Below are 13,447 nucleotides of genomic sequence, written 5' to 3'. Positions count from 1 at the left end.
GTAAATCCTGTGCAAGCTGGCATGGTCTAAACTAATTTATGGACTTATTTTAGGGTCCTCCAGGCCTGCCAGGCTTATCGGGCGAGCCGGGCCCAGAAGGAATAGGAATTCCTGGTTCCAAGGTTGGTGTCTACATGTTTTTTGGTTTGTTTGTCTGTTTTTTTCATGCGAGTGTATGTATTGGGATGCTCATAGTAAATTTGATAATGTCATGTCCGTTTCAGGGGGATATTGGCTTCAGAGGATTGCCAGGTTTGTCCGGCCCACCTGGAGAGGGCTTACAAGGACCACCTGTAAGAAAGATTATCTAACAAATGGCTCAATATAATTATAGTTAAAGGGACTATTTGTAACTTTCAGAAATGCTTGTTAACAGTGACACCTGTGGCCGTGAAGTCAACGAAAGTCAGCGTCAGGCTCGCGGTGACTCCAGACACACACGAGCGCGCATATGCGAGCGCGCATATGCGAGCGCGCATATGCGAGCGTGCATGTGTCCCGACCCAGTACATTTATACGCTTAAAAAGTTACAAACAGTCCCTTTAATATACAAATCTGAATCATAGCTATTAACTACACATATTAAACCTTTGACAATGTATTAGGTTAGAAGTTGCCCTATGATTATTCACTATATGCAAGTTTGCAGGTTGTTTTTTTTAATAAAAAAGTGCTCTGATCACTTTTAATCATTTGTTTTAAGGGTAATGTTGGGAGGCCAGGACCTGCTGGTCCAACTGGACCTTCAGGAGAGGGTATTCAAGGCCCAAAGGTAAATGTTACCACTGTTTTACATAAGCGCTGTCTTTCGAGCACTTACCAAGCTCTTCATAATCAGGATTAATTCACATTTTCCACAGCAAGTAAGAGTGAAGCAATATGATGCACTTAATTGGTGCTGACATGTTAACACAATATAACTGCCTGACAAACTAGCTGCAGGACAAAACATAGCAATAATTTATGATCTATCGAGAGTGTGGAAAGCTTCCCTACGATTCAATAAATCTAAGATCTAATTTCAGGGTGAGTCAGGATCTCAAGGTATGACTGGGCCTAGAGGGCCTCAAGGAGATGGATTTCCTGGAGCAAAGGTGACAGATTTACACATATCCTCTAAACATTGTATTGATATCTGATGGTCTCTGACTGATTAATTACAATTGCATTGTTACAGGGTGATCGTGGATCGCAGGGTGAGAGGGGAATGAAAGGTACTACAGGAGACATGGGAGATCATGGACTCACTGGGGAAGCAGTAAGCAAAACAGATTTTATTCCTCTCTTCCAAAAAATAAATAATCAAACTGACAAAGTTAAGCTGTAATATTGTTTTCAACTTTCCTCCAAACCCAGGGAAGGCCAGGAGCAAAAGGAGACCAAGGCCTCACAGTAAGCTCATCAATTCAACAAAGGAATGTTTGAACATTCAATAAATTATAGTGATTTTGTACTATTATAAATGTTCTCATATTTTTCAGAGAGAAGACGTTATTAAGCTGATCAAAGAAATCTGTGGTAAGACTACAAGTCTAGTTTATCAGTATAACTGTTAATAAGTAGCTGGTATCTGAAAGGAAAGCATGTGGTTATGTAACATGCAATGAGATCTGATATATTTATTAGGAGAGTTACTCTGAACTGACAGGTGGCATGAATGTAGAGGTGTTTTATTGTCAAAACAACTCTGACAACATAATTTTATATAAGCTACAATGTTTTATAGCAGTAATAATTGATGGCCACTTGGGGCTGTAGTAAAACCTGTTAACACATATTTTAGCATTATAAAATTTCTATTGCAAATTTATGTCAGCAAATAGTCGCCCATTTACGCATCCGGCAGACATGGAGCAACATTAGCATTCATTTGGATTCATGTTTATGTCGACCTGACAAATGTAAATCTAATATTCACTCTCCTTTTAGCTCCGTTTTGGTCCCTACCAACTCCGGAGTTGCTAAAGAGCTGCTTTAGCCGCTAACTATATCTGTCTGCTGTTTGGTGCTGGGTAGGTTTATAGATAGTAGTTTTTTAGAGCTTTTCACTGAAAACAAATGCTTGCTATGAGTGAAAACAATGAAAGCGTTGAGAGTGAACCAAAACAGTAAAGTTGCTAGCCATAAACGGAAAAAAACTACCTGAAAGACGCTAAAAGACTCCAAAGAGCTGAGAGGAGCTGCAGAGTGTGGTCATGATTCTCTGTGGGTTTTTCATTGCAAGCCACCTCTTTCACATTACACGTTATTTGATCAATTGTTAAAATTAAAAATATCGTTTAGTGCAGCATTAAAACTATCATTGGCTAAACCAGAGTATAGGAGAGTAATGACAGTATTTCATTGTTTTCAGGATGTGGCATCAAGTGCAAAGAACGGCCGATGGAACTCGTGTTCGTCATCGACAGCTCGGAGAGCGTCGGCCCCGAGAACTTTGAAATCATCAAGGACTTTGTCACCAGGTTGGTCGACCGGACCACAGTCGGACGCAACGCCACCAGAATCGGACTGGTCCTCTACAGTCTGGATGTCCATTTGGAGTTCAACTTGGCTCGCTACATAAACAAACAAGACGTTAAGCAGGCAATCAGAAAAATACCTTACATGGGTGAGGGCACCTACACCGGCACTGCCATAAGAAAGGCGACTCAGGAGGCTTTCTTCAGTGCTCGGCCCGGAGTCAGGAAAGTAGCCATCGTCATCACTGATGGTCAAACTGACAAACGAGAGTCTGTCAAACTTGACATAGCTGTGAGGGAAGCTCACGCTGCAAACATTGAAATGTACGCCCTGGGAATTGTCAATTCTTCTGATCCTACGCAGGCTGAGTTCCTGCGAGAACTCAACCTCATTGCTTCTGACCCCGACAGCGAACACATGTACCTTATTGATGACTTCAATACTCTGCCAGGTGATAATCACAGTCAGATGTTGTAAATATCATGCCTTCAGCAGTGTGTTCATTAAAACATAGCTATAATTGTTTTCAGCTGAGAGGTTTGCAAGCGCTTTACTGATTTTTCAATTTCTTGTTTCAGCTCTGGAGTCTCAACTCGTCAGCCAGTTCTGTGAAGATGAAAATGGCGCCCTCATTTACAATCGCATTACAAATGGACACTGGAATGGCAAAAATGGCCATGGGCATGGTATTAATGGAAACAATGGACATGGGCATGGTATAAATGGAAACAATGGACATGGAGAGAATATCAATGGCTATGGAAACAATGGATATGGGAACACCGAAAATGGTCATAAATACGAAGAGGAAATCCAAAATCAGAGACGCACCAACAGCCGAGGTCGTGGAGACACTTTCACACTGCCCATCAGTGCTGATCCTCTCCCTTTTCAGGTCTGAAAATTAATTCTGCATTGTTTTAATTAAAGTATTCTATTGCCATTTTATTCACTGGTGGTGCAGAATTCATAACAACACTGACTAATTTGTATGTTGTCATCCTACTCCAGGTTTTGGAAGATGATGAAGGTGAAGATTTAGACTTAAGAGCCCATGCCCGGGGTGGTAATACTGTAGCTATTGTAGCCAAACAAAACAAAACAACATCTTTGTCGACTGTGAGAGAAAGCTCCGTCTCCAATGAGGCCGTCTTATCATCTTCTACGTCTTCATCTTCAAATGCAACATCTGTCTCAACATCTGTGGGCTCAGTTTCATCTTTAAACTCTAATCAGTTGCAGACCGTAGTGAGAGCAGTCCTGCCTGAAGGTAAGCATTGCGCTCCTGCTAAACAGGCCTTTTTCAAAGAGGAAATTTTGACATGACACAGTCATGAAAGCACAGGTGTTATTAATAACATTAATGATGGCTGAATTGTATTTACCTGCTCTGGTTTCAGGGTCCTGGGGGGGCACTGTCACGGCTTATTGGGATACTTGAATAGAACAGAGCCATCATTAATGTTATTAGTAACACCTGTGCTTTTCCTACTATATGTCAAATAAGTCAAAGTCATATGCAGTGAAAAAGGCCTATTCTCATTGAGTACATAAACATTCTTTGAAAAACATGCATCTCACTCACTATTTCTTCTTCAGAGGTCCCTGTTGTTGATCCCCGCTGTAACCTCAGCTTGGACCAAGGCACCTGCCGAAGCTACATCATCCGCTGGTACTATGACAAGCAGGCCAACGCCTGTGCACAGTTTTGGTATGGAAGCTGCGGTGGAAATGACAACCGTTACGAAACAGAGAATGAATGCAAGAAGACTTGCGTTCTATACAGATCAGGTAACGTTTGTAACAGCAAATGAGCACATTCTGTTTTTATTTTTATTGTCTAAATATTATACTGGTTTGTCCCCAGCAGGTTAAAAGGAGAAGAAGCCATCAGAAAGTGGACTTTACTACTCTACAATCTGCTATTTGTTAATGTGATGCGTTCTGTCAGTTGAGTTCACACTTTTGTCCTCACACACAAATGTATTTTTTGATAAAATAGCAAAACTAAAAAGTTTTCAAACCTTGAAAAACTGTGGAGATGTTGCTGTTTCACCCCAGTGAATGACTGACTGACTTAATCAAAATCAACTTCTACAAAAAACAGTCTTTATTACCTCAAATAAATTGTATTGTACTTGATAAACCAGAAGAAATCCTTTATTCAGGGTTCGGCTGTCTTGGGTTTCAAATAACAACTTCAAAAATGGTATTACAATTTAACATTAACGTGTAGATCACTCGTATACCTCTATGAGCCACGTGCTTTACACACCTTGTGTTGATATTTTGTACTGAAATATGCTGAGCACTTTTGTGCGCGTTCTGTTTGTTGTTATTACAATGTGTTCGTTCAGGTTATAACTGGCAGCTGTATTAGAGGGCCATTTCTGTCTGGGTACGGCTTTCATCTTCATCTAGTGATGAAGATTGAGGCTTTCTGCAATCTATCCATTAAAGGTCTGTCTATTTGGACAGTGTGTGTATATCTGAATAAATGTTTTATATGTTTTTAATAATAAAATGTAAAATAATATAGTGGTTTGTATGTTTTTATTCAGGAAAATAACCAGTATCACTACTACCATTATAACCATCGTCATCTGTTATCATTGAATTGAATGTATTATGAAAATGACCTAAATCTTACTTTATCTAACTTTAAAACGGCGTGTATTTTTATTTTATTTTAATTTAAAGCACATAGAGTTTTCCTCTTGCACATGAACTGTGCAATATAAATGAGGTAAGTCTTATCTTCCTCTGTCCAAGTGTTGTAACATCTTAATTGGTTGGCACACCTGCCTTTAATGGAGCACTAACTAGGAGTCCCACTGGGGTTTTATAGTTTGCATGACTTTGGAGCGTACCACTCCATGGTCATGGTGGGGGGAAAAGTCAGCTTACTTTTATGGCACACTATTATTTGAGAGGCAGATGTTTTACACACATTTTCAGCTTGTTAAAGGTCACAAACATGTCTCTACTATATAAACTTTTTGTCCCCCTGTTTTGTAACAGCCTCTGAAACAGAAATAATTGGCTGGTCTTTTTCACAGCAGACATTTTGACACGTCAAAACACAGGTGTAAAAAGTTAAATTAATGAGGGCGGAATTCCATCTAGCTGCTTTTGTGCCTTCTGGCTCACTGTCAGTCATGGCTTATTAAGACACTTGAATAGAACAGAGATTAAATAAATAAATGTAGTACTGTAGATTAATGTAGTGTTGCTTGTTCTTAGAGTACAAAGTAAGTGTTTTAATGTTGTAGGCTACTGTCAGGACTCAATTTTAAGGAGTTTGGAGTATTTAGATTTATGATGTGTAGGTAGGCTAGTTACACTCCGTTAAGAAGTGGCACAACACCTGTAATAATATCAGGTTAAAACTGCAGTGGGTGGAAATGGAGCAAATATGATTAAAAAAAAGTTATTTTTATCAAACAGTCATTATATCCTGACAGTAGTGCATGGGACAGGTAATCTAAAAAAAAAATCAATTGTTATGAAGCTACAGTATGTTGTTACTAAGCTATGTGTTTTAATTAAGCTATCTGTTGTTATGTGTTGTTATGAAGCTGTGTTGTTTTGATGTTATGTGTTTTTATTTAAGCTATTCTGTTACTGTAATGTATATTTCTTGCCTCAAAATGTTTTCAGAAATATCTTGTAGTGTACTGTTTAGCTGTAAAATGAGAAAGTTTGTGACCCAGCAGCCATGTTGAAGAAATACCAAGCACCGCCCACCAGCCAGAGCACAGCCAATAGGAACGCTGTCTCTGAAATGACCTGTGATTGGTCAAAGTCTCCCATCACAGGCTAGATGTTTTTAAATCCTGAAAACAGAGCCATGAGGAGGTGCAGAAGTCTAGTTTTCTCTCAGAATACTTGAATTACAATATGCTGAAAGCTTATTATGGAATTTTTGCCCAATGATGACAAAAACATTCTGCCTACTGAAGCTTTAATAATGTAGTACTCACTGGCAGAAGAATAAACACTACATGTTCCTGATATAGGGGAAAATTCAGATTTTATATAAAGAAGCAATGGCTAATAAATGTACCTGGGTGTTCACCTGAACAATAAACTGGACTGGACTGTCAATTCAACTGCACTCTACAGGAAAGGCCAGAGCAGACTCTACCTGCTCAGGAGACTGAGGTCTTTTGGAGATCAGGGGCCACTCCTGAAGACCTTTCATGACACTGTGGTGGCATCAGCCATTTTTTATGGAGTGGTCTGCTGGGGCAGCAGCATCTCAGCTGCGGACAGGAAGAGACTAGACAGAGTGATCAGGAAGGCCAGCTCTGTCCTGGGATGCCCCCTCGAAACAGTGGAGGTGGTGGGAGAGAGGAGGAGGATGGCTAAGCTGTCATCCATGATGGAGAAGGACTCCCACCCCATGCAGGACACCATCTCAGCACTGGAGAGCTCCTTCAGCGACAGGCTGCTCCACCCTGAAGTGTGTGAAAGAGCGCAATCGCAGGTCCTTCCTTCCTGCAGCTGTCAGACTCCACAACCAGCACTGCTCCCAGTAGACCACAAACAGAACTGCTCCCAGTAGACCATTTACACTTAGACACCAAAAAACTGACAATAACTGCATTCTACTGTATAATGACTGTGCAATATCATTATCATTATTACTATTAAGGTGTAATTCATACTGTGCAATATTTTCAGGTGGAATTTCTTTTAATTCTCACTGTGCAATATAATTTTCCACTTGTGCAATTTTGTTAATAGTCTGTTTATTGTCAATACTGTATATACTACTCCTATTTTTATACTTCCTTCTATTTAAATGGTTCATATTTTGTTACACTTTGTTTAGTTCTTTTTTTACTGTGTTATCTGATGCATCTTGTTTTTCTTGCACTACCCCCTTTGCTGATGTACACTGCAAATTTCCCCACTGCGGGACTAATAAAGGAATATCTTATCTTATCTTATCTTATCTTATCTTATATAAAGAAGCAATGGCTAATAAATGTATAAACGTGTTGCCACAACTTGTGAGTTTGGCAACAGGTCCACAATGTTGACCTCTTTGCTTGCCGTCTGTTGCCATGGTGATTATGACGCTAGAGAGGCTTGCTCAGATTAGCCAGCAGCTAACACTCAGCTAGCTGGTAGTTAGCTAGTAAACGTTACTAAACTAAGCCGAGGAGGGTTTTACCTGCAGTCATGGCTTCTGTCTTAGATGCTCTCTGGGAGGACAGAGATGTTAGGTTCGACATAACGACACAGTAAGTTACTTAAATACTTTGGGATTAATAATACACCATCGTACAAAACTAGCTTAGTTAGCTCAGTTATGCTAATTGGCTAACCAAAGGTATGACGTCAAGTAATTCGCCTGTTGCTAACGTGGTTGCTAACACGAGACTGCAGGTCTAAAGATGCTTTATGTCACGTGTGTTTTGTGTATAACGTTTGATGTCATAGATTCATTTCATTAAAGAGGGACACAAATACACCTCACCTCACCTCCATACCTTTATTGACACACAGTACACCTGAACTGAATGGACTGTAATGCTGTGCAATATGCTGCCTTCCACTGTGTGATTGTCTGAAATATATTATTTCGTGGTAATAACATAACATAACCATAACATGGTCATGGAGCATATACTGTATATTTGTATTCTAGGTTTTATCGTTCCTATGCAGAGGGTAGTTTAGTTTATTTATTGACTACACTGAGGGAGTTTTATATTTTAATTATTTATTTATTTATTTGTGTATTTATTTTTTATACATTTTAAAAAAAAAAATATGTATTTATTTATTTTTGCATTTATTTATTTATTTTATGCATTTATTTTGTATTCAGTTTTGGAAGTATTTATTTATTTACTGTATATTTATATTCTGGGGATATCGTTCCTATGCAGAGGGTAGTTTAATTTATTTATTGACTACACAGGTTTTATGTTTTAATAATTCATTTATTTATTGTGTTGAGTTGAATGTGCTACTTATTTTGTACTGTAATTACCTTGTGCCTTTTCTACCTTTTTTCTTTTCTTAAAGCTGACTCGGTGTAAACTGCTCAGAATTCAAATGTACTTATAGGTGCAAATGGCAAATAAAACTCTTGAATCTTGAATCTTGAAAGATTAACATTGTGCTAGTATTAGTATTACTGTAACCAGCTGTGATAATAAGAGCAATACCTGATCACTGATCAATCTGTCAATCCCTCCTGTAACACAGGCAGATGAAAACTCGTCCAGGAGAAGCACTAATAGACTGCCTGGACTCCATAGAAGACACCAAAGGAAACAACGGGGATCGAGGTATTTATAGCTATTCTTGGAGGTTAAACCTATCTAGGGGCAACCTTGTGTGTGCTGGTCACCCTGCACTATACTCATTTTTAACAGTCTCTTCTGCACTAAATTCACTTTTTTAATAGTCGTGTATCACAGTTGTTACCCTGCACTATATTCAGTTTTAACAGTTTTCTTCATCTCCTTTTATATCTGGTATATTTTTTTGTACTTTGTACTTTGCACTACTAACTTTTTTCTGCCTTCTATCTAACATGTTTTGCACTATGGAACTGTGATGCTGGAAACTTGAATTTCCCTCGGGATCAATAAAGTTACTATCTATCTATCTATCCATCTATCCATCTATCTATCTATCTATCTATCTATCTATCTATCTATCTATCTATCTATCTATCTAATATGTGATGATGTCCACCTTTTTTTGCAGGACGACTGTTGGTAACAAACCTGAGAATAATTTGGCATTCTTTGGCTCTGCCAAGAGTCAATTTGTGTGAGTACACCATCGTGATTAAATGCATTTATTTATTTATTGCTTTCTGTCTCCACCAGCTGTGCATCAGCTGAATATGTCTGCCCTCTTTTGGCATTAAATGATATGACTTGATATGGATCTGCAAAGGATTTAAACAGTTTTTATTGTAGGTTTAATTACTCTCCTGTACACACTCCATTTAGTTTTCCTTTTTCCAAACAATTTTTTTTTAAATAGATAATTCATACGACACTTTCTCACACAAAAAGTGCAATAAACAAGTGCAATACCTCAATCATATATCTTGCACTGTATATACTGTATATGTTCTTAATATGCCTTGTACAAAGTATTTCCTCTTATTTTTGTAATATAACTTATTATTTTTAATAGAGCTTCCCAGCAAAAAGTATTTCACACAATTGTACCTGTATAACCGGCGTGACAATAAACATCTTGAAACATGAATCTTGAAGATCTTGTGAATGACCATTGCCATCTATTTCAGAATAATCCAATAAAAAAATAGTTACTGTTAGTTACTAAATAGTTAATGTTCAATCAACTTTAATTTTAAGTGTTTCAATGAATGAGCACTCCAAGTAATATTGAGTGTTGTAAGATAATAATGAAAAGCATACTGAGAAACAGAATAAGAAACTAATCATTAAAAGATATCGGAGATCTGAGTGTGGTTTATGTCTTAAGGCTCATACTTTTACTTTGAGTGCTCGCATTTGCAAATACATGCCAACAAAGAGTCAAGATGACTGAAAGAAGCCAAGTGCGGAACCATATGAAAAGTCTTGCCAACCTAAACGCAAATCTGTTTTGTTTGTTTGTTTCAGCTGTGGGTTACAACTCCATCATTAACATCACAACAAGGACAGCTAACTCAGTAAGTCAACCTTTGTTTTATTCCTATAATTATTAATTATTTTATTACTGTATTGTTATTTCCAGTCCACATTTCCTCACAAACATCACATATACTTTTTATATTATATTCTCTGAACACATGTTTGATTGCCCCAAAGTCAAACCTGTTGAGTCTTTTTATTCACAAGTTTTAAAGTGGAAAAAAGTACCAATCTAATCTATGCAAAGACAAAGCCAATAACGGCAACATTATTTCAACATGCTATTCACGTAAATAATAAATGAAGACCTTAACAAATGTGACAGATAAACATGCTAATTTATTAACTGAATGCTATTTTCCAGAAATTGAGAGGGCAAACTGAAGCGCTCTACATCTTGACAAAGTCCAACAACACAAGATTTGAGTTCATTTTCACCAATGTGGTTGCAGGAAGTCCACGGCTCTTTACTTCTGTTATTGCTGTCCACAGGTAAAACAGTGCTGAGGGAGTGTTTAATTCTCCGATTACATTCTACATAAAATGTATGTCTTGCTAAATACTTTGTTTTTGTTTTGTTGCAGGGCCTATGAGACCTCTAAAATGTACAGGGACCTGAAATTGCGAGCCGCTCTCATTCAAAATAAGCAGCTGAGACTGTTGCCCCGGGAGCAAGTGTATGATAAAATCAATGGAGTTTGGAATTTATCCAGTGATCAGGTACGGGTGCTTCAAATGTGTTTGTCCAAATGATTTACTTTAATTTTGCATTTTCCAGTTTAACTTAGAGTTATTTAGAGTTTCTCTGACTGACAACGTGCATATTCAGACTGTGATGGAATTTTCCATCAATTCCTCTCTTATTGGTAGAAAGGTCAGAGTGTTTGTCAGAGTGTCCCTCTGTTGACATTATTGGGTTGGAGTCCTGTCTAGAGGAGCCACCGTTATCTGTACAGCTGTGCCTGTAGTGGAGACCCTAGAGCCAGTCGCTAGGGCAACCAGGGTCAGAGATGCCAGAGGAGCGAAGTAAGTCAAAACATGATAAGGGGTAAGACACTGAGCACCAGGGAGGAAGGGCAGAGTTGTGAGGCCTTCATGCAGAGAGCATCTATTGTGGAGACCTGACAATTCTCCTTGATCAAGCTTCAATAAACCTTCTTTTGTAAGACATCATCAGCTCCGGACCTCTTCCTTCCAAAGTTAACTTGTGTATCAATTATTCCATCACACAGACTAACACTAAACTAGTTCTACATAGCTTAACAAGAGGAGTTAAAATGTTACTTTGCATAGCTCAAATGTATTAAGGTGTGTGTACTTTCTACTGTCATTTATTAACAAGTTTTTAATGAGCAGTACAGTTCTATGAAATGTTAGCAAACATTGTAAGTGTTCTTTTTTCTTTTTTCAATACATTGTTAAGAGTACACATCTAATACTGGAAGGTTACTCTTTAAATTAGGTGTGATTACTGGAGATAATTTGTCTGCAATATGAGTAACTGAGTTCCTTTTCTTTCTTTTAGGGTAACCTTGGAACCTTCTTTATCACCAATGTTCGGATCGTGTGGCATGCCAATATGAACGAGAGCTTCAACGTCAGCATTCCTTACCTTCAGATTGTAAGTAATGCACTAAATAACATTACCTATCCAGTCCTCACTTTCCACCTGACTTGTCAAGTAAATGGGCAAAATGAGCATACAGTTCTGTATTGCAAATTATAGATGCACCGATCCGATACTGATATAAGGTCGAAACAGATACGGTAATGTAGATAATAGTATTCATAACTAGAGTTGTTCCGATACCAATACCAGTATCGGAAATGCATCCCATACTGCCCAAAATTCAGTATCGGGCACTGTGCCACTGCAGCTCTTTTTGTTTTAACAGGTGGGGTTTTCAAAATTGAGGTAGTTTCACTTTAGTCATAGATAGACACCGCTGTACCCTTGCACATGAGCTGCTACTAATGATTGTTTCTGTGGTAAAATAATGTTTCCCTTTCAGTTTGAGATTTTATTTCCATTTTTTATCTTTTTCCCCTCCAAGTGGTCTATCAGAATAAGAGACTCCAAGTTTGGCTTGGCTTTGGTGATTGAGAGTTCACGCCAGGTAAAATGTTTTTCCTCTGCAGTTTGAGTCACAATATAATGATTTAATACTTGTAATATGAGTGTGTGTAATACACAAATATTCTGTTGTTTTTAGAGTGGTGGCTATGTGCTCGGGTTTAAGATTGACCCTGTGGATAAGCTTCAAGATGCACTTAAGGAAATCAACTCATTGCATAAGGTGTACTCTGCCAACCCCATCTTTGGAGTGGACTATGAAATGGAAGAAAAGGTAGGCACCCATGCACACTATTAGAATCAATGACCTTGAACACCTCAACAGTATAATATTTAAACATGTCAGAAAAGGGTGAACTGTTTGTTCGTATGTAAAATACTCTACATGTGTATTTTTTAATTACTGTGTTACTTTCACAGCAAATCTTTTCGTATCTACATTCCCGTAGTTGTTTTGAATTCTCCATTGTAGCTGGCTCTGTCACCAGTTCAGATGATCTTGTTGTCATAGTGCTGTTTGTCCTAACATTGATTGCAGCCCCAGCCGTTGGAGGAACTGACAGTGGAACAGCTTCCCGATGACGTGGAAATTGAGCCAGATGAGCAGACCGATGCTTTCACTGTGAGTTACACTCATCACTCCTCAGGGAGTCGATGGTTTAGTTGTCAGACTCTCAGAATAGCTGCCAGCTAAACGCCCTTCAGCATGATAAGCAGACATGAATTTATGTTTCCTAGTACTCATGTTTGTGCTCATCAGACAACAATAACCTGTTATCACAGATACTGTATGTCCTAGTATATATTTTTATTAAATGTGTGAATTGTGTGTGTTGCTTTCCCACAGGCTTACTTTGCTGATGGAAATAAGGTAAAGTCTCACAATTAATTTGATCTCTAGCTACAATTGTAAAGTATGTCGTGTTATAACTCTTTTCATTTGTTTACTGTTGTTCCAAAGCAACAAGACCGCGAGCCAGTTTTCTCTGAGGAGCTGGGCCTCGCCGTTGAGAAGCTGAAGGATGGCTTCACACTTCACGGACTGTGGGAAGTCATGGGCTGAAATAATAGGAAACATATTTATTTATAGGTCCGGTTAAAAATTGTACAGTTTACGCATAGATACTTTTTCATAAAAAGAAAATACCAGATTACATGTAGGGTATATATTTATTGTGAGGATATTTGTATAAAACATTTCATTGTAATGACTAGAATGTGAAATATAATTCAGTTTGTATTGTTTAAAGTTAATAAATGGATTTAAATAGA

General features: G+C 38.2%; 2 protein-coding genes and 1 long non-coding RNA gene across 3 annotated transcripts in view; 2 read left to right on the top strand and 1 right to left on the bottom strand.

Annotated features, from left to right (window-relative positions):
• The window catches only part of col28a2a (collagen, type XXVIII, alpha 2a), a 20,261-nt gene extending 15,093 nt beyond the window's left edge, over window positions 1–5,168 (top strand). Inside the window, exons 25-36 of the mRNA XM_074659345.1 lie at window positions 54–122; window positions 225–293; window positions 705–773; window positions 1,027–1,095; window positions 1,179–1,259; window positions 1,358–1,393; window positions 1,483–1,519; window positions 2,355–2,912; window positions 3,040–3,356; window positions 3,473–3,731; window positions 4,061–4,252; window positions 4,329–5,168. Of these exons, the coding sequence (XP_074515446.1) occupies window positions 54–122; window positions 225–293; window positions 705–773; window positions 1,027–1,095; window positions 1,179–1,259; window positions 1,358–1,393; window positions 1,483–1,519; window positions 2,355–2,912; window positions 3,040–3,356; window positions 3,473–3,731; window positions 4,061–4,252; window positions 4,329–4,336 (1,764 nt within the window). The 3' untranslated portion in view covers window positions 4,337–5,168. The remainder of the gene's footprint in view (window positions 1–53; window positions 123–224; window positions 294–704; window positions 774–1,026; window positions 1,096–1,178; window positions 1,260–1,357; window positions 1,394–1,482; window positions 1,520–2,354; window positions 2,913–3,039; window positions 3,357–3,472; window positions 3,732–4,060; window positions 4,253–4,328) is intronic.
• On the bottom strand, window positions 3,377–7,762 carry LOC141782714 (uncharacterized). Its single transcript, XR_012597160.1, has 4 exons — window positions 7,644–7,762; window positions 6,609–6,726; window positions 4,047–4,181; window positions 3,377–3,725 (listed from the first exon to the last, which is right to left on the bottom strand). It is a non-coding gene; the product is annotated as an uncharacterized LOC141782714 (long non-coding RNA).
• Window positions 7,536–13,447, top strand: bbs5 (Bardet-Biedl syndrome 5). The gene is made up of 12 exons (XM_074659355.1): window positions 7,536–7,713; window positions 8,687–8,769; window positions 9,194–9,259; window positions 10,090–10,139; window positions 10,466–10,593; window positions 10,686–10,821; window positions 11,627–11,722; window positions 12,156–12,218; window positions 12,315–12,449; window positions 12,714–12,797; window positions 13,023–13,046; window positions 13,137–13,447. Exons 1-12 carry the CDS (start codon window positions 7,652–7,654, stop codon window positions 13,236–13,238), a joined length of 1,029 nt encoding a protein of 342 aa, XP_074515456.1. The 5' UTR covers window positions 7,536–7,651; the 3' UTR covers window positions 13,239–13,447.

This window comes from Sebastes fasciatus, chromosome 14 (assembly GCF_043250625.1).
Source record: "Sebastes fasciatus isolate fSebFas1 chromosome 14, fSebFas1.pri, whole genome shotgun sequence".
In the NCBI taxonomy this organism is placed as follows: Eukaryota; Metazoa; Chordata; class Actinopteri; order Perciformes; family Sebastidae; genus Sebastes; species Sebastes fasciatus.
The sequence above is the reverse complement of the archived record's forward strand: the minus strand, read 5'-3'. Positions and strand labels throughout refer to the sequence as shown.